The following is a 23,246-nucleotide window of genomic DNA, read 5'->3' on the forward strand; positions in this document are numbered from 1 at the left end:
TATTATTATTTACTTCTTTTGATAATTTTTGATTGGACTGAAGTATTATTTTAAATTTATTTATTTAACTTCTGTTTTGCTCCTCCTTGCTCCCATTGGATTGGCCAGTTTGTTAATGTTTTTTAATAAATCCATTTTATTCTTGGTAACCTATTGCATTTGTTGTCATTTTGCCCCACAGGTTGTACAGTGGATCAAAGCTGATCACTTGTACAATTGTGCTGTCAATTTGTAGGAGGGCAACAAAAATAATGGTCAACAATGGCACTAGAGACTCATCCGTTGTAGGGTGCCTGCTCCTGACCAATCCGATTGGCTGCCTGGTCCATCACCCTGTCTCCACACCAGTGCACAATTTGCACACATGTGTGATTATTCACTCTTTCCAGCTTGGGCCACAGCCAAGCTGAGCTTTATTTTGCTACTATGTTAAGCCCCAGAACACAGGTTGAGTCCATTTTCCTCCCATTCTGAGCACGTGCATTGTCTGAACAGTTGAGTTCTGAAATCAGGCAGGGCTGTTTCTTTCAGCCTGCATGGACAATCAGTCTTGCAATCCTGTTTGGTAGACCTGGACTTCTGAAAAATAAAACAAGACAGTAAGATCAAGAATTAAAATATACGGGGAGCATACTGCTAGACATATGGAGTGCTGCATACTAGCTGTAATGAGGAAAGTACCTTAACATTCCTATTTAAGCACCGGACTTGGCTCTGTGTTATAGGCAATATATGTCCAAGTTGCCAACTTGGATGCTGAAATTCAAGTGATGGTGCTTTTCATTGTAGTCTGCTATGGGAGATGACATTAGTTCTCCATTCACCCGAATGATGGCTACAAATAGGAAGGATCTAGCTTTAGCCATAAAATATCTGGGTGACCCAGTTCATGTCTTGCACTGCAAAACCAGGTTTGATATATCTTCTGGAAATTGTATTTGACAATAACTGCGTGCCATCCTTATCAGTGGCTGGAATAAGTAGTGCTGGAAGCCATGGAGAATTACATGAGAAGTGTGGGGAGAAAATGATGAGGTCCATCTGCTCTGCAACCAAAAATTTGGCCTTGGGTAAGAGGAGACCAACTTTCATGTTGTTTGTTTCTTCCTGCCCTGAGAAGGGAAGTTGGAAGACCCAAATGCCTGGTGGATAGCTGGTGGAGAGGTTGTGATGCTTGGAATTAAGCTCAGAGTCTAGGATACCTAGGTCCAATTTTTTTTCTGTCTGTCAGTACTGGCAAGGGGATACTGTGTGTATGGTTTATTATATTCTTTTTCCCCCCTGTAGGTATCATGAGAGCCAGCATGGCATAGTGGTTTGAGTGTTGGACTATGACTCTGGAGACCAGGGTTTGAATCCTCCACTTAGCCATAGAAACCTGCTGGGCGACCTTCAGCAAAGTCACATTCTCAGTCAGCCTCAGACGAAAACAAAGTCAAACCCTCTCAAAACAAATCTTGCCAGGAAAACCTGCATGATATTTTTTATGGTCTTCATAAGTCAGAAATATCTTGAAGGCCACAACAGTAACAAGAGCAGCAGGGCACTACAGATCTCTGGAAGATAATTCTAAATACCACACACACACAAAGTATCAGCATTGCATAGAATGGATCAATGGCAGTTAAAGTGGTGTTAGAGTGCTATAATTCTGTAGTATGAAAATGAACCACACTGGGGTTGTGTGCATTGTGATTTTGCTTGTTTCCTTGAGGAAGTTACTGCTTTTGTCAGTTGTTTGCCACTTTCTATTTACAGAATTAGTAAGATTTTTTTAAAAAAACCTACAATCTAAAAAAATTATTTTACCTCCCACTGATCTGTTTTTTAAAGTTTTTTTTAAACTGAGTTTTAATCATAATTGTCATAAACCATCTTGGACAACTGTTTTGTAGAAAGTTTAAATATCAGTCCTTTATTCATTATATGGAAGTCAGTTGAAATAGTTTCCAGGAAGGGAATTTTGGTGAGCAAATAGATTAATGAGGATCAACCTGGAGCAGAAGGTGGGAGAAACTGGGGTCCAAAACACATTGCAGGAATAATCCAGTTTAAGATAGCTTTAACTGCCCTTGCTCAGTGCTAGTTTGCTGTAGCACCAGAACTCTCTGACAGAGAAGGCTGGATGTCTCGTAGAACACACCAGACTGAATTTGGTGTGATGCTGCGTTGTTTGGCACAAGTACCAGTTAGACGAACACCAAATCTGCCCTACTGACCCATCCCTGAGTTTGGAGCTGCCACTACTTCTTCATAGGCAGGATCTCATGTAAAGCCTGCATGCTCTTGCTTCTGCTGAGATCAGAAATAGGCATCTGGACATCTGGACACATCACATAGGTTTGATATGAAACCCCTTTCAGCCTAGCGATTACTTGGGGTAAACACTTGTGGCCAACTGTGAGCTGACACACTGGTTGTGTTCCTAAACTGGGGGAGGTTTGGACCTAACATAACTCAGTTCTACTCTGCCCTTTCAGCATCCATTTCCTACTCTTCTGTTGGTGGATCTCAGCCAGCAGGACAGTTCTGCCAGCAGGTTGTGCTTTAGTCAGAACTTATATTTCACCTGGCAGAAGGGATTGTACCACAAAAGAAAGAAAAAAACCTGTGAAGCCTCTGATTAGCTGTAGCACACAAGATGTTACAGATTTATAGACCCTATACCATCCAGCAATTAGGCAGCATACATAAATACACATAAATACATGTGGCAGACCAGCAACATCAGGGACTGCCTGAAGGAAGAGGCCCCTCCCTCCTCAACTGTCATCTCGGCCTCAGAGGGAGCCATCAGGCAGACCCAGCAACATCAGGGACTGTCTGAAGGAAGAGGCCCCTCCCTCCTCAACTGTCATCTCGGCCTCAGAGGGAGCCATCAGGCAGACCAGCAACATCTTGGACTGCCTGAAGGAAGAGGCCCCTCCCTCCTCAACTGTCATCTCGGCCTCAGAGGGAGTCATCAGGCAGACCCAGTAACATCAGGGACTGCCTGAAGGAAGAGGCCCCTCCCTCCTCAACTGTCATCTCGGCCTCAGAGGGAGTTATCAGGCAGACCCAGCAACATCAGGGACTGCCTGAAGGACGAGACTTCTCCCTCCTTTGTCACCTTGTATTTGTATTGCATTAAGATTTTTACTGTACACCGCTATGATCATTGCGGAATAGCGGTCTATAAATAAAACATATTATTATTATTATTATTATTATTATTATTATTATTATCTTATCAATTGACACTGTTCAGTATCAACAATTTCATACAACAAAGACTTGTGCCTAAGCTGCCATTGCTATTGTTATATAATAATATCAATCCTGCCATTGCTATTATCATATAGTAAAATTTCTACAGTACTAATAATACTTAGCATTTTAGAGGTGTTTTTGAGCATACATCTTGTGTTAGCTCATTTATTCTTACAGCAATCCCGAACCAATTTGGTATGCTTGTTCCCATTTTGCAGATAGGCATCAGACTAAGCATAGGTGTAGTTAGGTTCTGCCAGGTCAATATCACGCTATACTGTTATAGTACTGATATTACACTTTAACTGATATGGCTGCCTCCGGTGGAATTCTAGGATTTATAGTTTAGTGAGGCCTAAGAGCTCTCTAGCTGAGAATTTTAAGTGTTCCACAACAGTTAAAGTGGATTAATAGCACTATAATAACCTACTGTGCTTAGAAACTTTGTATTTAATAGGGGAAGGGGCAGCTGCATAGTTGTCAATATGCATTATTTTGCTTTCTTGAAATTATTTTTGCATTAATAGCTTGTCCATGGTTACCTACAACTGAATGACTACCAGTTTAGCTTAGTGCAATAGTATGTGAGCCTGTCTTTGAAGACTGCAGTTAATACAAAGCACAGCTGTTTTCCAGTACTGACAGTGAATGGTTATTGGAACCATTTCACCTATGTTAAAAGAACTTCACCTACTTTAAAATGATTGTGTCATCTCTGAAATTCTACAAACCTAATGGAGCATCTTCTTCCAGACCAATCTGCCTGTGTACTGCATTCTTCTTTGAAGGATTTTCTTAGGATATTAAACATCTGTGGAGATGAAAATGATATTTGACTAAGCAGAGGCTTAGAAGGTGGTCTTCCTCTAAAAAGATTCACATGTCACTTTCTTTGATATGTTTCTGACAAAAAATATTTTAGAAGGGAGGCAATAAATGGCCAAAGCAGATCATCCTTGAGGAGAAAGCAAGTGTGATTGAGAACTGAAAAAACATTTGTACCAGGACAACAAGGGGCCAAAGGGTGAAATGGATACAAAAGAAAAGCTGTTTCTATAACACTATTACAAATAGATTGTTCTTTTTCCTACTACAAAATCTGGAAATCGTATAGATTGTATTTTTAAATAGAAAGATTAATGTGGCAGTTGAGATTGAAAACAAAAGAGCGAGTGTGCATGATGCATGGGTGGAAATGGGCTGGAGCGCATGTGTATATGTGGGGCATTAACTGTTTTTTTTTAAAGATATTGAATGACAGTGATGTGTAATTATAATTACAGTTTCAGAAGGGCAGTGGATAATGACAGGCATTTTAGACATGATAATTATTGTGTTAGGCTTACCAGTGAGACAGCGTGTTTGAAGAGCAGCTTCGGAGGCGAGGCACCTGTATCATGGTTTAATCTACAAACACTGAACATGCACACCATGTGCTAATACTCCAGAATTGTGGGTTCTCATATAGTAATTGCACACAATTGTCCACTAGTGTAAGACTGTGCGCATATTATAAAATGTGGGTGTATGAGAGCAGAGATCTTAAATGGGACATTCTTGTTAATTCCAAATATTGTCTCCGTACAATCACAACTTCAGATCATGGGGATAATCTCCCACAAGTTAACAGGCAAAGCAGGTCCTGAATCTTTACAAAAAGACTGGTATGCAATTACCAGATGCTGTTCTAAGTTGTAGCTTAGGGAGGGAGTTCTTTGCTTTCTGATGAAGGATACATGATTGCTGTTCTAGCCTTCTGCATGGTGTTTTCTTGAGAAACTGATGCTGGAAAAAACAACAACCTCAGACCAAAATCTCAAAAACAAAACAATCTGAGAAGACATCGTCTGCCACAGAAAGAACTGGGGAGGATCAATTGTTTTTAAAAGGTAAAACAACAGAAGAATCTTCTCCATTTCTTCACCAATTATACCACTATTGCACCCAGAAGAGGCACTCCATTCAAACCCTACGAGGGTAGAAGAAAAGTTCTTGGATACCTGCTTGGTTGGCACTTTCTGAGTAAAATTGCTCAGATGTGTGCTTGTTGGGAGATTTTTGCATTCTCTTTCTCCCTCCTTAGATAGATAGGGATTTGCTGAACTTGCTATTGATAAGAGTTTGGATGGCGATGTTCAGAGCAGTTTTATGGGATCAGTTTCAGCTGAGGTGATCATAACTCTTGAAAGGCTTCAACTAACAACCTCTGCTTGACCTCATCTTGGCTAGATTACCTCAAAAAGTCCAAGATGGCACTGCTTCTTTGAAAGAGGTGATGATGCCACCAGCCTTGAAAGAGGCCATTATATGGCCTCTTATTTAAAAGCCTGCTTTGGACATGGTAGATTGTGGTGACATTTCCAACCCTTATTCCATCACTTTCCTCCCTCACCTCAGCCACCATGTGTGAAGACTTCTACAAATCTCACAGCTATCACCAAGAGCAAGGGCTTTTCCTTATACTAACCTCTGCCACCAATGTAGGAACCTCCTCCTGTTCCATTGTTGTGGCCACCAACTTTAGAGACCTATTAGACACTCTCAAGGTTCCTGTGTGGGATATTATGCAACTTCTAATCCCTCTCCTCAATGCTGCCTCCACAGACACAATGGCCTGCTACAGACAGCCAAAATAAAGCTGCTTCGAATCACAGTGGAGGTATGGTGTTTCAATGATGCATGCGTCCTAAGAGTCCAGAAGTCGCACCAAAGCCATGCTTCAGCCCTAAGGACTGGAGCGTGGCTTTGGTGTGGCTTCTGGACTCTTAGGACGCATGCATCATTGAAACACCATACCTCCAGTGTGACTCGAAGCAGCTTTATTTTGGCTGTCTGTAACAGGCCTATATGTGAAACCAGTCTCTCTCTTTTTCCCTCTCTTCACACAGACACACAGAGCTCAAGGTAGACCAAGCAATGATGCACAGCTATGAAGTCTCAGAGCAAACACACTCTTTTGGGAAGCTTGGCAGTAGATATTCTTATTGCCTATTAAATAACAAAATGTAAAAACCTAAATCTGATCACTTCCAAAATAAAAGGAAGTAACTGGGCCCCTGTTGGGTGGGTCCAAACAATTTTATCCACAAGAGACATCAAAACAATTTAGTTTTATTATCTTGCATCTTAAATGGCAAGGAGATTCCTCAGTAGTTAAAAGTATCTACCAATAAGGAGTGATGATTTGGTTATAACTGGACCTGAGGTTTGCAGGTTAGTTTGTAAACACTTTGAAAAAATCTCAGTATTGGAAATTTCTCTAGTAGCTAGTACAAATTTTGGAAAACCACAAATGGGAAGATGCTGTGTGTAAAATCTGCATATTTATTAGGTCTGGTGACACAGGGAGCAACACAGACAAAGAGTTCTATAGAAGAGATGGAAGGAATCCTGGATTGACAAGAGTCTTTGACATTCAAGACTAATTCTGCACAAAATTCACACATGGTTGTTTTGTGCAGGAAATAGCATTTTCTGTGCAGTAAACAGAAGTTGTGGCATTCTATTTAGTTCTGTATATATTCCTATTTGTTGTACATTTTGACTGTAAACATTATTCTTATTATATTATTTAATATTCTTATGTTTTTATTACAGTCATCTGTGGTTTATGCATCTGTGGATGAGACCCTGACCTTCTTGTATTTGGTTCAGGGTAAAGAAAAAGCCAGTTTTGCACAAAACAAGTTCTGAATTATAGTCTTCAAACAACACTCAGTTTTCAGAAACTTTCTTACAGAAGGAGGAAAATTGGTACACTTGTTTCCTTCAAGAAGAAATTTTGTAAAGAATTACCTTCCTATATTATAGATCCTCAGAAAGATCAGGTCTAATATGTATTTGAAAATCTGGTATAAAACATTTTTCTAACAAAGCCCTTTCTGTTTTGTTTAGGAATTATTTAACAGGATTCAGGAGTTAAAATATTAAATATCACTATATCACAATAATGACAAATATATGATTAAATATATATGAGAACCTAAATATACCATCTCCCCCATATCAAAAGCAGTAAGCATATCCACAGAAAATTCCAAATGAATATATTTTATGCAGAACAGTTTCCTCCCTCTATGTACCACTGAAGGAAGGCATTGCCTGAGTTTCAGAGCTTCTTGTTTAGTCTTCAGGGAAAAGGAGAGGAATCTTAGGACAAGAGCAGTGTCTTGAAAAGTATGCATTTGTGGGGATGTTTCCTCATTTATTAGTCTTGGGTTTTTCATATGAATGGAATACACTTTACAATTGTGGTTGATGCTTAATGTGTAACGCTTAAAGGGATGACAGTCTTCCCCTTGTGACATCACCCTCCTATCACCAGAGCCACACTCCTATAACACGAAAAGGGATAATCTCTGGGAAAGTCCTGACTTTGGCAACCCTGTCTGAGGAGACCAAGTTCACCAGATGTACAGATTTTCTAAAATGAATGTATAGCTAGTAGTTAAAATTGTACTCCATACAGCTGCTTGCCTTAAGATTCAAGGCAGCACATTTGGTGTGTGCAAACATTTTCCCCGCTTACAGTCTATCCTTATATGCACTGAAGAGCCTCATCAGTTGTTCCTATCCCAACAATCCCAAGCAGCAGGGAAGCAATAGTTCTGGCCCTATAAGCCTTAAAGTTCACTGGAACAAATTTTCCAACTTTGGTGTAGAAAAAGAAACCATAGCTTTAAGAACTGTAAAAGCAGAAAGCAACAGAGGAAAATTTGCTCTCCCGGTCCATTGGCAACTTTTATATCTTTTTCAAGTCTCAAACTGCAATGATAATTTTTAAAAAAGGTATCACACAATACAAATGAACTCTTTCATGCCACTGGGTAGTTGTTAAGGTTTGGCTATGATGGTTTCCCAAAGCCATCTGCCTCATGGCACAGGCCTAACTTGCTACATCCTTCTACCAGTGAGAGTGGAAAGGCAAAGAGATGTGATAGGATCCTGCAAGGGTCCCTGATTCTGCACACCAACTGGGTCTTGCTGGCGGAAAGGGACTAGACGTGTCATCCTTCAGCATCCCATTTGCTAGCAATGCAGAGCTCCTTTACTCAGTACATAGCTGCCTGGCTTTAAAGGTGCATTTTAGAGGATCAGATAGAGAGAGAGAGAGAGCAGTGACTACATCAAAGCTATAAGTCTCATGCAGGAATTTTGGCCATTAGCTTGAGATACATGACTCGCCATGACCAGTTTATTTGATATGGATTTTCCTAATTAAATAGAAATGAGAAACAATGTATAACTATCAGAGAGGCCTCATACATAGTCCCCCAACAAGTGGCCATCCAACAGTGATGTAAAAACAGGCTAACATGGCTATCACCTTGAAAAATGATGTGAAAAGAAAGCTCCAAGATAGGTTCACTTTATGGTCATCATAAGTTGGAAGCAATTTGAAGGCACACAACAACAACCAATTTACTACGAATAGTCCCCAGCCCTGTTAGTTTGCTATGTTGTGTCATAAAAAGTGACTTTCAATCTATAAAGGACACTAACACTGCATCTAAAAATCCTCCCCCAATTTTTCCCCTCATAGCTTCAATATTTTTGAAAATGTTATCAGTATTTTCAGACTGTTGAAGTAATTTAATTTTGCAAGAGCCAGCATGGTGTAGTGGTTTGCGTGTTGGACCATGACTGTGGAGACCAGAGTTTGAATCCCTGTTCAGCCATGGAAACACACTGGGTGACCTTGGGGAGTCACAGTCTTTCAGCCTTAGAGGAAGGCAATGACCAACCTCCTCTGAAGAAACTCACCTGGCCATGAATCCCATGGGAGACCTTGGGCAAGTACACTCTTTCAGCCTCAGAAGAAAGCAATGGCAAACCTCCTCTGAAGAAATATTGCCAAGAAAACCCCATGATAGATTCTCCTTAAGGTTGCCCATAAGTTAGAAATGACTTGGAGGAACACAACAACATTACACCTCACAAACCTACAGTTCCCAGAATCTCATGGTATAGCAAGATGTAGGCCTTCCGCCCAGAAGGGGCAGAGCTTCCAGCCAAAAGGGGTGGGACTTCCACCAGAAGACCCGTGTATGGCCCCTCCTTGTTTCGGATCAGTTGTCCATGGGAGAACTGGCCCACAGCAAGGAGCTGTGCCGGCTGCACACGGCTCCCCACCCCGGCCAAGACAAACCAAGCCGTGAAAAGGAACCAAGCCAAGCATGTGTGCCCTGTCCCTATTTGCTGTGATCACCATGTGCCCTCAAAGATGGTTTTGCATGCCAGAGAGCACACACATGCCACAGATTCGCCAACACGGGTTTAAGACATGGTGGTAACAGTGAGCTTATGTTGAAAAGTATGCTAGGTAAAATTGATCAAGGTATGGTGTTTGAATGCGTTCTGATAAAAATTACACAGTCAAGACTGAGGTTGTATTCACCAGGTCCAAGGAGGCATGCAATACTGACAATGGACAAAATTTGTTTCTAAAATAAAAATAGGAATTAAAATCCTAAGAATAAGACATATAAGAAATATAAGTACATAATGAAATTGTGCCTAAAACGAAGCATAACTATTATTTAATCCAGCCTTCTGCTGTCTAAGTAGTTGTGGCCTGCCTCTTGAGAACTTGGATGAAGAAGTCAGTGACTGGAGCCAGGGCCTTGTGATGAAAAGCAGGTCCTCTTGGCTATAAACTGTAGCCCTCCCATAAAGTGAGACTACTTCCATTTTGAAATTATTTTTTCTAAGGGAAACACTGAGAGAGCTTGCGGGTCTTCAACCAAAATTTACAAAAATTTAGATAACATGTAAAAACTAGAACCACTGACTAAAAAAAGCCCACACAAATACAAACATTTAGCCCTGCAATCTTGGAATGCCCTCCCTGAAGAACTCCGCTCAGCCCCCTCCCTGGAGTCGTTCAAGAAGAACCTGAAGACTCAGTTATTCCGTCAAGCTTTCTCCCACATGTCCTGACTGTTCCCCCTATGTGTACTGTTGTGTAGTATTGCTGTTCTGTATTGTTTGGATTTTTAACTCTTTAGTAATTTTGATTGATTCTATGTGGATTTTAATAGTTATGCTGGTTTTAATCGGGGTGTTTTATTGGGATGATTGTTTTTTTAATCTGTATTATATTATATTTGTACTGTCTGTAAACCGCCGTGATCGCAGGAATGGCGGTATAGAAATAATTTTTCAATCAATCAAATCAAAATATTGTCCTTGTCCAATAAAAACAATCAAAATGTAAAGCAGAGGACGTTGGACTGTGGCCAGCATACAAACTGGTCTTTTGTAGTTCTCAAATTTTGAAGACTAGTAAAAACAGATTGGAAACCATTAGAAAAGAATCATTTGTTCCCCCGATTTTACTAATAAGCAGTTTAAAAAATCATTATTTTTCTCCCTGGAAAATTCTGCTGTATGAGTTTGAATAACTCTAAATTTGAGACTCTGTTATTTTCAGCTTTTTTTTTAAAAAAAAAGGCCTGCCCCTAAGAGATGATCTTCAGAAAAAGGTGATAGGACTTTGAAATGTTATTATCTCAGTTGGGGAAATGCATTTTGTAAACAATTCCCCACTATAAAATCTCCCTTGAAAGTAGTAAATTGTACAACTGAGAAGATTAGCTTACTGTGTCCTTCATTTAGGGCCTTGTTGTGTAAGAAACCACTAATAAAATGTCTGCCATATGCACTCACAAATGGTACAGTATAAAAATCTACACGCTCTGACTGCATGAAGACATACAACTGCAACATTTCACAGATGAAAAACTGGGACACGTGGCCAAGCAACATTAGAATGTACTGTCGCCCTCCTAACCTGCGGATCTGAGATCCACGACCTCAACTATCCTTGGAGGGGCGACCTCTGCTATTTCTAATGGCGCGTGTGCCTGGGCCATGCGCACAGGGGTGCGCCCCATTCAAGCCTATGAGACTTGAATGCACGCAAGCCTTCGTTTTCGCGGGGGGGGGGGGACGACAGATCCCCTACACAAACGTGGGGCCAACTGTATTCTAAAGAGCAAGATTTATTAATGAACACATAAACTAGGAGAGGATGAAGGAGATTGCTTTTTACTGAGAAGAGCAAGCTTTCCCCCCTTCTCTTCTCCCTGCTGAGTTAACTGACTGCAAAGCAACTGTTTACTTTGAGCTCATTTGCAGCAAATCAAGTAAGATGAGGTCAAAGGGGGAAGCTGGAAGGAAAACAAACTGGAACATTTTAAAGCCATTGAAAAAGTGGAAAGATAGAAGACTGTGACTTTTGCTGATAAATCATGACAACTGGAGGGCATGTGACAAAACATACTCTGAGGCCTCAGTATGCTGTGAATATGGGACCTGCTAATACAGAACAGCTGTTTCCTGTGAAGCTGGACTAAGTCCTGAACTAGCTGGTTCCAGCATCACTGATCCAATAATTTGGAGCAAGAGTGAGAAAAACAACAGCTGGATTAATCCATATATTCAAGAATGTACAAATGCTACCTTGATCCATGGAAATATGCAAGATGTAGCATCTCCATGTTGTTAAAGTAACAAAAAGGGATGAGGTTTTAGGAACGATGTTGTCTATCACTGACCAAACAGTCAGAACTTGGAAATATTCCTGTTTGAGAGTCAAACACTTCAAGTCTGTAGCATTGGGTATGGAAAGTGCCATTGGAGCAATAAGAAAAAGCAACCATGTGCATTTGCAACATATTTACTTTTACAGCTCTAGATGGCTAATATGGAAAAAGAGCACAAAAGCAATGAACCTAGGCATATAATTTGTGGCCAACAAAAAGTTACTCCCCTGTACTCCCCTATGAATTAACCACTTGAAAGTGGTTTGTACTATTGTTATTAAAAATAATATTTAACAATGCTGCAGCAAATCTAGGTATCTAAATGGTGTGTACGTGCCTTCAGGATACCTGGTGACCCCATGAATTTCATAGGGGTCTTTAAGCAAAGAATACTCGGAAGTGGTTATGCCATTTCCTTTCTCTGAAATATAGCATAAAACACCAGGTATTGGTTGGCAGTCTCTCATCCAAGTATTAATCAGTGATGACCCTGCTTAGCTTCCAAGTTCAGGCAGGATTTGAGTATGTACAGCAGGTCCTGTCTAAATGAAACATGCTTGCAAACATGTTTACTGTATTCATTTTTAGGTAAAATGCCAGCTGAGCATCTCCTTGTGTGAAGCAACCCTTAAAACTGTGAGTTGAATATGACTTAAACAGCCTGCTCACACATTAAATAGCAAGTAGCAAGTGCTAAAGCAATTGCCTTGGAAGAAACCAGGGATGGGCTGACTTTGGCCATGCACTGATGCACTCTGTCTTTAAGGAACTAGAATACGCATGGTTCACCCATGTTTTTTTAATTTTACAAAGCAAGTGTACACACCCAGGAAGTGCCTTGCTTGATCAGGCCAAGGTCCATTTAATTGAGCAAAAACCGGAGCAACTAGCAAGCACTAAATAGTCTACCATAAATGGACTAGTGGACTATCTACCAATCATACTATACCTTGTACTCACCTTTGAATTAAGTCACCTTAAAAGTAGTTTGTACTATTGTGCAACAATTATAAACATACATACCAGCAAATACATGCTGTTGAAACCAGTGGAACTTCTTTGTAAATATGGCTGGGATTGGCTTGTTTGTGAAGTAGTCTACGTCATGTAAACGCTACATTTTTCTTGCCTTGAGGAAGTGTTTGAGATTTCAGGGCTATTTTACTTGTTCTCCAGATTATAGAAATAGCATGGCTTTTGCTCGGAGGTAATTACGCTCACTAGTCATTTTGCTGCAAGAGGAAGAAAGGACAAAGGTAAAAAGAAAAATTAGTAAGGAAGCTGAAGAACAACGACATAATAGGTTGAATGACTAATAATCTGTAACTATTGTTTCTTGTCAACCTGGACTTTGGTAAGTAGTATACAATCTCTTATCACAGATATTATGTTTCTGCCATAACTAAACTTTGTTCCTTTTATTTTATTCAATAGTACTGAACTGAGGTCTGCACTTCATGTTGTGAGGGCAACAGTTACTAATCAAAATGTCTAGTTATCCAAATTGCAAGGGGGATAGGGCAAGGTCGGATAAAGTGCAAAGTGGTCAGATTAAAAGGAACAACAGGTTAACAAAGGACATGAAATATATTAATATTATGAGATCTGAGCCAGAAAAAAAAGCTGGATGTTCAAAACATATTGTTTTTTGTTTTGGTATCTGAGTAAGGATACATATTGTAGCAACACCATTTCTTGTAGTGGCGCTCAAAATCAAAGACTCAGTAGAGGACTAATTATAAAGCAGGTTTTTAAAGACCTCTTTGCTTTTCCCTGAACAAAGTGCTAGAGCTTTTGATGGGACATGGAGAGTTAACATTTGCTTTGTTATGACAGTTCAAGGCATCCTCTTTTTACCTTTTGCTGCTGAATTTTGAAGAGCAGGACAGATTGAATAGTCATTTTCTACAATCTTTCTGTCTCCAAACTCTTTAGTATATAACACATGGACATGGCTTGATTATAGAATGGAACTGTTAGTGCAGGGATTTCTTTTCTATATCTAAATATAAAAATACCTGCAAAGAAGACAAGGCATAGTGCCTCAGTTAGTAGCTTCCTTATATGCCTTCATTTTGCTGTTTTCCTCAGGCAGTCCTTAATTGGGAACTAAACCAAGTTACCTGCTGCAAGAAGCACAGACTCCCCTCCAGCTGCTCAGAGAGCACTTGCAATCCCTACTGTGCATTGACACTGAAGCCAACAGGAAAGCTTAGTCTTAAAACTGCTTCTTAAAATTAGAAAACAGCATAATCTCTCCCTCTCCCTCTCTTAGAACTGGGATTCATCTCAGTTATTGAAGAGCCTGATACATCATAAGTTAAAAAGAAGCTCTTTATACTAGCTTTTTAATACTGAATTTGTTTTAAAAGGGGACACTTTCTTTCCTTCTAATTTTAACCACTTTTAAAGTCTCATCAGAAGTATAAATTATAGAATAAAGTAGCGCCACCCATCCTGAGCCCTCAGGATGAGGTGGGCTAAGCATAGGAATAATTAATAAAGGGCAACCGCAACATAAGGTAGCTCTGCAAGGGAGACAGTGACTACTACAGCCTGAAAGTGGACATTTTTCCAATTCATTATAAAAAGAGCAAGGAGATAGAGCTAACCACAATGAGAACAGCCCCTAATAAATATTAGGGTGTATAAATTGTTCAAATATTACAATATTTTATCTCATCCCATGACCTATGATCTCTAATATGTGGAGCCCCCTAAAGGGTAGGTTAATGCAAAAGCATCACTGATGAGCACCCTATTAAACAAGGATATACAACTTTCAACACTAACCATCTTTTAAGATTAACACCATTGTTGTCATTATTATTTATTATATTGTAATTATTTTGATTAGCCTTAATCCCTGTGTTACTCTCTCATTGGAAATGTAAAGATTTCATTGGATTTCACTGGAATTGTAAAGATTGGAAATGTAAAGATATATATGTTCATGTATGCATGTTTCAGTTAAAAAGCGGGGGGGGGGGGGGCAGGAAAAGTGTCAGGTAAGAATTAATCACTTGCCGGCAAAATAGATTAATTATGAACAAAAGTCTGAAAAACAGTACATGACTGGTGTGAAGTCCATATAGTTAACAATGACATCTGAGACACTGCCTCTTATGGAGGAAAGTGTGTTTTTGACAGTGGAACGCACTTCTTTGGAGTGCTGGAGTCTCCTTCTTTAGAGGTTTTTAAACAGAGGCTGGATGGCCATCTGTTGGAGATGCTTTGATTGTGAATTCCTGCATGGCAGAATGGGATTGGACTGGATGGCCCTTGGGGTCCCTTCCAACTTAATTACTCTATGATTTCTGTGGTTGGACAATTTCTGTGGTGCAAACATAAAAGGTCTTCAGAAACTGTGTGAAAACTAATTCTGTACACAAGTGACTTCAGGGGAGGTTGACAGAAGAAAGATGTAAACATAAATGACAGCATCTAAAATAGTAAAAAATTAAAATTTTAGGGAAAAAGGGTGTCTTATGTAGACATGAAGGTGCTTGGTGGGAAAGCCATATATTCCCTTCTCAGTGCTTTTAAATATGTTGTGTGTCTCCAAATCATTTCTGAATTATGGCAACCCTGTCATAGGGTTTTCTTGGCAAATTTCTTCAGGAGTTTGCCATTGCCATCTACTGACCTTTTCTTTTTGAAAAAGGAGTCCTTTTATCTTTACACAAAGGAGATGTATATTTTTAAAGGCCAACGTGAACTAGAAGATAGGACTACATGGCTCCAATAGGAATATTCAAGCTAATGGCAGGTGTTATGGAAAGTGTGTGTTGTACGTGTGTATATTGTTGCTTGCTCTTGTGTGCCTTCAAGTCTTTTCCAACTTATGGTGACCCTAAGGCAAACCTGTCCTGGGGTTTTCTTGCCAAGATTTGTTCAGGTTTTCTTGGCAAGATTTGCTATTTCCATCCTCTGAGGCTGAGAGTGTATGAATTGCCCAAGTCACCCAGTGGGTTTACATGGCAGAGCTGGGATTTGAAACCTGGTCTCCAGAGTCCTAGTCCAGTGCCCAAACCGCTACACCACACTGGCTCAGTATATGTGTGTATCTGTTTATCTATCTATATCTATGTTTTGCAGTGTTCAAAACAAGAGACCTCATAGCACACACTTTTCTATTTTTAGCGCTTGCCAGATTTCCTTCCAAGTCATTGATGATCTCTTATGTGTCAAAGTACCCTGTATACAGAGTGACCAGTTGTACTCCTTTTCCAGGACAGGTCTTACATTCTAGTCTTCTTTCCAGGAGGAATGTCAAATGTCCTCCATTTTGAGCAGGACTAAGAAGGATCAATTTATGTTTCTACGAATGTTTTCAGCTTTTATTTACATTTTTCTTGAATGTCCTGTATTTTACGATGCCTTGTCCTCCTTTGTGGTTATGACAATTGGTCACCTTGTGTGTGTGTAAGTACAGCATCATTCAAAATCCACAGGACAGTGATATCTTTATTTGACCAACCAAAATGTACATTATTCATATTGCAAGCTTTCAAAGCTGCACTGGCTTCTTCATCAGACAAAGGTGTTAAAAATGATACAGTTGGGGAGAAAATGTCAATGTTAGTCATAGCCCTGCATTTGGTCAAGATGTAATTATAGCCTTCAGCAAATAGAACTATGGTCCAAAACACACTGCAGAAATAATCCAGTTTGAGACTGCTTTAACTGCCCTGGCTCAGTGCTAGGGAATCCTGGGGATTGTAATGTATTGTGGCACCAGAGGTCTCTGCCAGAGAAGGTGAAATGTCTCACAAAACTAGTTTCCAGGATTCCCTAGCATTGAGCCAGGGCAGTTAAAGCCGTCTCAAACTGGATTATTTCTACAGAGTGTTTTGGACCATGGCCAATTCCCCCCCCCCCCCCCACATCATTTTTGACATCTTTACCCGAGGAAGAAGCTGATGGAGCTTCGAAATCTTGCAACATGTATGTGCCTTTTGATTATCCCAATAAAGGCATCACTATCTTGTGGATCTTGCATGGATATGTTACCTTTATAGTGAGTTCTAATCCTAGCTTCCTTGGAGAGAAATTTGGCAACTACAAGAGTGACATTCAGGCATGTTTCTTCCAGCAGGAATTTTACATAACAAAGGTCAGATCTTCCATTCATCTTACTTAATAAAGGGCAGATGTATAAGAGGACAGTTAAGAGTTAGATTTAGCAACTTCTGTGACCCTTGTATTATTGTGGGCAATTTTATTTTGAGGAACTCAGTGATATGTATATTTTGATTGTCTACATTTTGGGTCTATGGACTGTTATAAATTATGGCTGACTGAGTGATATGTTCTCTTTATATATATACATCTGTAGTATACATGAAGAAACTCCTCATACAGGGTGCTTCGACGCATGAGATTGTTGGCGACCTGGAACGAAAGCAGACGGCTGCTAGATAGAGAAAAGCATGTGCTGTCAGGACTTTTGTTTTCAACGCTCCAAAACCAGGTTTTATCTGGGAGCGTCTTCTTAATTTTTATTTTTGCTGAAGAGTGTATGTTTATGTGTACAGTGTTCCCTTTGTATACGTGGATATAAGGATGCTCAAGTCCCATTCAGTACAATGGGACAGAAAATATATAAAATGGCAACATGTTTTTAAAGTATTCTCAAACTGTGGATGCTTGAATCCATCGATAAGGAGGGATGACTATATGTATGAGTGTGTATATATACACACTTGTCTCTCCATATTTGCTAGGGTTAGGGGCACAAGACCCTCATGGATATGGAAAAACTGCAAATAACAAAAACATCATGGAGTTTATCAGAGAAGGGAAATTGGAAGTATAACTCAATGGCAACCTGAATGCAATCATGGGGTTTAACGTTATTGCGTGATAGACTACCACACGCAAATTAGGGCAATGGCAAGCTATTTTCAGGCAATGGGGAGCCAGTTCGAACGCAATTCGCATTCATGTGGATTAGCTGAATTAGTGAATTCACGTAAAAGCGTTCTGGCCCCTTTCTTTTCATTCGAAATTAAGAGAAATTCCTCACGTGTGATAAAGTCCCATGTTTTTACTTGAGAGGACACCTGTCTAGGAATCTCTAGGTCCTCCAGCGCATCTCTGAGGTCATCGTCCGACAGACACTGGCCATAGAACTGCACTGGAGGAGCTACAAAGGCCTAGTAGAGTGTTCTCTCTAGGAATCTCTAGGTCCTCCAGGGGAACTTTTAGTTCAGGTTGACCAGAGTTGCACTGGAGGACCTAGATATCCCTAGAGAGAACATATGAATCAAATCTGTGGATAATCAAATCTGCAAATATGGAGGGAGATATATATATATATATATAATGTATAATTTTTAGCTTAGAGGTAAAGCAAAAAAAAATATTATTCCTGCATGACCCCTGTGGTCTCTTCCAATTCTATTATTCTCTTTCTATATATATATATAAATATATAAGCAAAGTAAGCAAAAAATAAATAAATTAAAATTAAAAAGGTACTCCCAGAAATGAGGTCCTCATATTTATCTGAGTGCCTTTTTTAATATATTTATTAATATATGTAGTATTAATATATACATACACTATGTATATATATATATATATATACACACACACACACTCACACTCTCTCTCTCTCTACATACACATACCCCAAAGCAAATAAGTCCTGGACAAAACTTGGGTTTTTGGAGTGTTCAAGAGCCCTCACATCCATCTGTGTATGTATGTATGTGTGTGTGTGTGTGTATGTGTATATATATACACATACATACATACACACACACACACACACAGAGACATGTGTTTGTGTGTCAGGGGAGGGCAGTCAGGAGAAGGAAGACAGCCCTGAGGGGCAGCGTGGAAAAGGGGTTTTCTGAGGGAACCAGAAGCCCTTTCCTTCTTCTTCTTAAAGAGAGGGAGCTCCTCCTGACTCCCGAGGCGTCCCTTTTCGTCAAGGGCAAGGCGAGCAGCGCGGCGGGTGACCTTTTTTTCCCCTCTCGCCTCTGAGGGCTTTGACTCTTTATTCTGTCTCAAGGCTATGGAATTCTGGGAGTTCCAACTCCCAGAATCCCATAGCCTTGAGACAGAATAAAGAGTCAAAGCGGGTTATTTCTGCACCCAGAACATGCAGCCATTTTGGGCTCCCTCAGACAAAGAATTGCGGCTGCTGCTAAGCCTCTGAGGCGGAGGCCACTATCATCCGTCGCCCTGACTCCATAGCCTCAGCCCCGAAACCCCTTCAATCGTTAGTCCTCAATGCCGCCTCCCTGAGGGGGAAGAGAAGACTAGGCCGCAGCCTGCCCACCCGCCGCCCGTTCCCTGACTGAAGCCTCGCAGCCATTTGCCTCGGCTTTTATAGCTCCCCGGCAGCCAATCAGAAGGCGGCCTCTGTGTCTCTCCCGTGCGCATGCTCCTTGGGCCGGTGGCTCGGCGCATGCTCAGTCGGGGGCGCAAGAGGCCGAGGCGGGAGGGGAGAGCGTCGCCTATGTGTAAAATGAGTGAGTGAGGGAAAAAGGGGGCGGAGCCAAGGGACGCGAGGGAGAGGGAGGGGGAGGAGGAGGAGGGCGGGCGCCGCCGCCGCCGCCGCTCACAGGAACCCTCCAAAAAAAAGATGGCGGCGGGCTCGGATCTGCTGGATGAGGTTTTCCTGAACGCTGAGGTGGACGAGAAGGTGGTGAGCGACCTGGTCGGCTCCCTGGAGTCTCAGCTGGCGGCCTCGGGGCACCACCAACACCAGCACCACCCGCACCACCCGCTCCGGGGACAGGAGCCCCTCCGGGCCGCGGGCCCGACGCTGGGGAACCATGTTGTGAGCAGCGGCGGCGGCGGAGGCGGCAGCGGCAGCGGCAGCAACACCAGCAGCAGCAGCAGCCCCAGCCCCGGAGGAGGAGGAGGAGGAGGAGGAGGGATAGTAGTAGTGGGAGGCAATGCGAATAATGTCCAAACGGAGGGAGGAGGAGGAGGAGGAGGCAGCAACGCAACCTCCACAACCACAACCAACACCGGAGGAGGAGGAGGCAGCACGACTACCACCGCCTCCACCGCCAAGATGGGACTCAGTGGCCCAGAGGCCACCAAGCCAGGTAACCTGGCGAGGAACAAGGGAGGAGAGTGGGAAGGAAGGGAGGAAGGAAGGAAGGAAGGTGCACTGATGCTGCTTCCACTTCTTCCTCTTCCTCCTCTTCCTCAGGAACAGGGGCCTCCCCTTCCCCTCTCTTTGCCTCCCCCTTTCCCTCAACCATGACTCCTTGCCTCCCTCCTCCTCAGCCTCTCTTTTTAGGGCCTCCTTTACCCCCCTTTCTTCTCCCCCCTTCTAATATTCCTTTCCTCCCCCAATTGTCCTTGCTGTCTTGGTAAGGATTGGGCTCTGCCAGGGGATGATGGGATGGAGGTAAGGGAGGGAAGATAGGGAGCAAAGAGGCCTCCCTAAAATGCCAGACCTCTTTCTCACCCCCCCCCCAACACCCCAGGACACTCTTTTTGGCTGGGGCTATCTCCCTGCATGTAGAGTGCAAAGGGAAATAGGGGTTTTGTGTGTGTGTGTGTGTGTGTAGTTATTGTTGTGATCTGGGGGAGGCAGGTCAGTCCTGCTCCTTGGCTTAGCTCTGCTCCTGCTCACCTGAATATTTTGCTCCTGATTATGTCATTTTTGGAGCCTCCTGGTGTTACCTGGAGTGTTTGAGGCTAGGAAGGGAAGATCCTTATGATTTGACTTGTCTGCCTTCTTCCTCCCTCCTTCCCTCTCTCTCTCTCTCCGCCTCCTTCCCTTCCTTCTGGAGTGATGAGGAATTGTGTTGTTTACAGGAGAGATCTCTTCAGCCTTCCCCGGCATAATGCTTTTTCTGTAGCTGTCTGGGTTCTTCTTTCCCTTTCCCATTCGCTCTTGCAGAAGTGTGTGTCTGTGAGGGGATGTTATTAATGGTGACACTAGCTCTCTCCCCCCCCCCCCCCCCAAGAAGAGGAAGCGATGGGGGGACTTCGGGGTCAGGAGCCTGCTTTAAAAATATCTCTATGGAAATGCCGGTCCCTTTGGCTGCTTTTGTAGGCGTCATACCCAGTCTTTTGCTTTTCTTCTTCTGGCAAAGTAAACCAGGGCTTGCTATGTACAGAATTGGAGCATAACCCCCCCCCCCCTTTGTATGGGAGTGATGACAGCCCATCAGTGAACAGTCCCCCTCCTTATAACAAAAGAGACCTTTTTTTAGGAAACATTTTAAATTTGAGGGAGAACAACACAGTGTTTCTCTGCCCTTCCAATATGTGGCTTGTATACCCCCCCCCCCTTCACTTTCATGTTGCTGAAATAATACAAGGATGCTACTGCCTGTCATGACACAAGGTTAGCAAAGTGAGATCTTAAAGGAAGAAGCCTTTGCTGTCCCTGTTTTGTGTGACGCTGCCTTTCTGATTACAGCTTGCTATTTGTGTTTACTAAAAGCTGGGCCTGGAGATCCAGAGGAGGTGTAAGTCTTGGCTAGAAACAGCAGGTTTTCTGGGTGAGAAAGAAGCACCTTTGTTAGTATTTGTTTTCCTTTGTAGGAGCAGCAATAAGAGCAGCAGGGTTTAATGTGTGTGTGTTTAGGAGGGAGGATGAACTCCTCTAACACTGGCTTGCAACCTCATTCCTGGTATCATCAGTCTGACAGCACTGTTCCTCCCCACTTTTTCTTGTTCGTTTGGTCAGGAAACACAGAGCCACTAGATTTTGGTACAGCAGATAAGGGGATCAAGTGGAGGGGTTGGAGGCCTCCGGCTTTCTGATATTGACTTTGTTCAACCTGTTCCCCCCTCCCACCCCCATGCTATGAAGCTGCAAGACCAGGATCATAATGGGATGTTATCAAACACAGTGCTATAGCACTCAGAGAGAGGGAGAAAAAAACCTCTAAGAATTTATTTCTTGCTATATATTTGTGCCCCTTAAAAAACTGAGGAGATTTTTTTTTTGTGGGAAACTTTGGTAATTGAGTAGTTTATAGCTGTCAGTTGTCAGCAGGAAACAGCAGGATGAACCTCTAAATTTCTTTGTAGAGCTTAATGTTTTTTTTTTTACTTAATGTGTTGTTTCAACACAGAAACTGAGATAATTTGGAGCAAGAGAGAGGTAGTTTCTCCTTGTCTTGTTTAGCCACAAGACTTCTTTGTCTTACCTATAATTTGATAATGTTTTCGTTGTTTGACCCCATCTGTTTCATTTGCAGGAGCTGGTGGAGTGCAAGGGAGTGTTATCAATCATAATGCAAGGTCCCAGGGTTCCACTTTGGATGGAGCCACTACGACCAGCACCAGCACCACTACAAATGTCCAAGGTGGATCCGAAGCTTCTGTCACCCCAGGGACCCTCAACCAGGGCAAATCAGTAGTCATCAGCACCATGGCGACAGCTTTATCAACCAGGAATGGTAAAATTGGGTCCACGGCGGTGCAGACTTTGAATGGGAGCAATGTGGTGATGAATTCTCATACTTCTTTCTCGGCTACTCCTGTAACGGCGAACCCTGCCATTGTCCCGGCTGTCACCCCTCTTGTTAACAATGGACCTGGAAATGTGGGGAAAGTCAGTACTGTTAATGCCTTGTTGCCCTCTGCTTCAAATACTGTCATCCAGACTTCTTTCCTTGGCACTGGGGTGTCTTCAGTGTCTTCACCCTCACCTACAGTGATATCCTCACAACAACCCCCGGGCATTGGAACTGGAGGGCCGACAGTAACACTGGTGAGGCCACCCATTCATGCGGCAGGACCCTCGGTGGCTGCAGCCACCCAGAATGGGAGCAATACTGTGATCAATTCGACCATCAGTGTGGGGAGTTTTCCTGCTGCAGCTGTTGCTGCAGCCTCTGTGGGTTCTGGTGTTTCCCTCCAGACCTCTCTTGTGAACAGCCAGCCTGGTTCTGGTGTACCGACTGCACCCACCACACAAGTTATAAAGTCGGAGTCTCCTAAAACTATTGTGCAGACGGTAACCCAACAGCAGACCCTGGCTTCTGGTGGCCAACCCAGTACTACAGGGGGTAATATGATTATTGGGCAAACTATGCAAGCTGGCCTGCCCAATGTGGCCCCTAATCCTGGTGGAGTACCTCCTGCTCCAGGTACCCCCACAGGCCTGGCTAAGGGTGCTGCCAATACAGTTGCACAGAGTCTACCGAGGACTCCAGCAGCGACTACAAGTGGAATCAGAGCGACTTTGACTCCCACTGTTTTAGCTCCTCGTCAGCCTCCTCAGAATCCGACAAATATTCAGAACTTTCAGTTGCCACCAGGTAAGCAAAGACTAGAAGGAGTTCCTTTTTCTCTTAGCAGTATTGGTATCTGTTGCTTAAAGAGAGCCAAATCTGATGTAATCTTAAGATGGATAGCTTGTACTATGACAGCTTCTTTGACAATTGTGTAGGAGTTCTGCTTTCCCTATTTCAGTTGCTTGTAATTGATGTTAGGTAGATAAACATGTTTGGGGTACAT

At 42.2% G+C, this 23,246-nt stretch overlaps 1 protein-coding gene and 1 long non-coding RNA gene across 3 annotated transcripts in view; one reads left to right on the top strand and one right to left on the bottom strand.

The window, feature by feature from the left end:
- Nucleotides 1–13,023, bottom strand: LOC149315573 (uncharacterized). Its single transcript, XR_016280377.1, has 3 exons — nucleotides 12,819–13,023; nucleotides 3,981–4,060; nucleotides 1–579 (listed from the first exon to the last, which is right to left on the bottom strand). It is a non-coding gene; the product is annotated as an uncharacterized LOC149315573 (long non-coding RNA).
- Nucleotides 13,024–19,375: 6,352 nt separating this feature from the next.
- The window catches only part of TAF4 (TATA-box binding protein associated factor 4), a 94,565-nt gene continuing 90,694 nt past the window's right edge, over nucleotides 19,376–23,246 (top strand). For both annotated transcript variants that reach the window (XM_089513683.1, XM_089513684.1), the window contains exons 1-2: nucleotides 19,376–19,864; nucleotides 21,983–23,047. In XM_089513683.1, the coding sequence (XP_089369809.1) occupies nucleotides 19,393–19,864; nucleotides 21,983–23,047 (1,537 nt within the window). In that variant the 5' untranslated portion in view covers nucleotides 19,376–19,392. The remainder of the gene's footprint in view (nucleotides 19,865–21,982; nucleotides 23,048–23,246) is intronic.

The sequence above is a fragment of the Sceloporus occidentalis genome, unplaced genomic scaffold, assembly GCF_023333645.1.
Source record: "Sceloporus occidentalis isolate IW3139 unplaced genomic scaffold, rSceOcc1.0.p SCAF_3, whole genome shotgun sequence".
Lineage (NCBI taxonomy): Eukaryota > Metazoa > Chordata > Lepidosauria > Squamata > Phrynosomatidae > Sceloporus > Sceloporus occidentalis.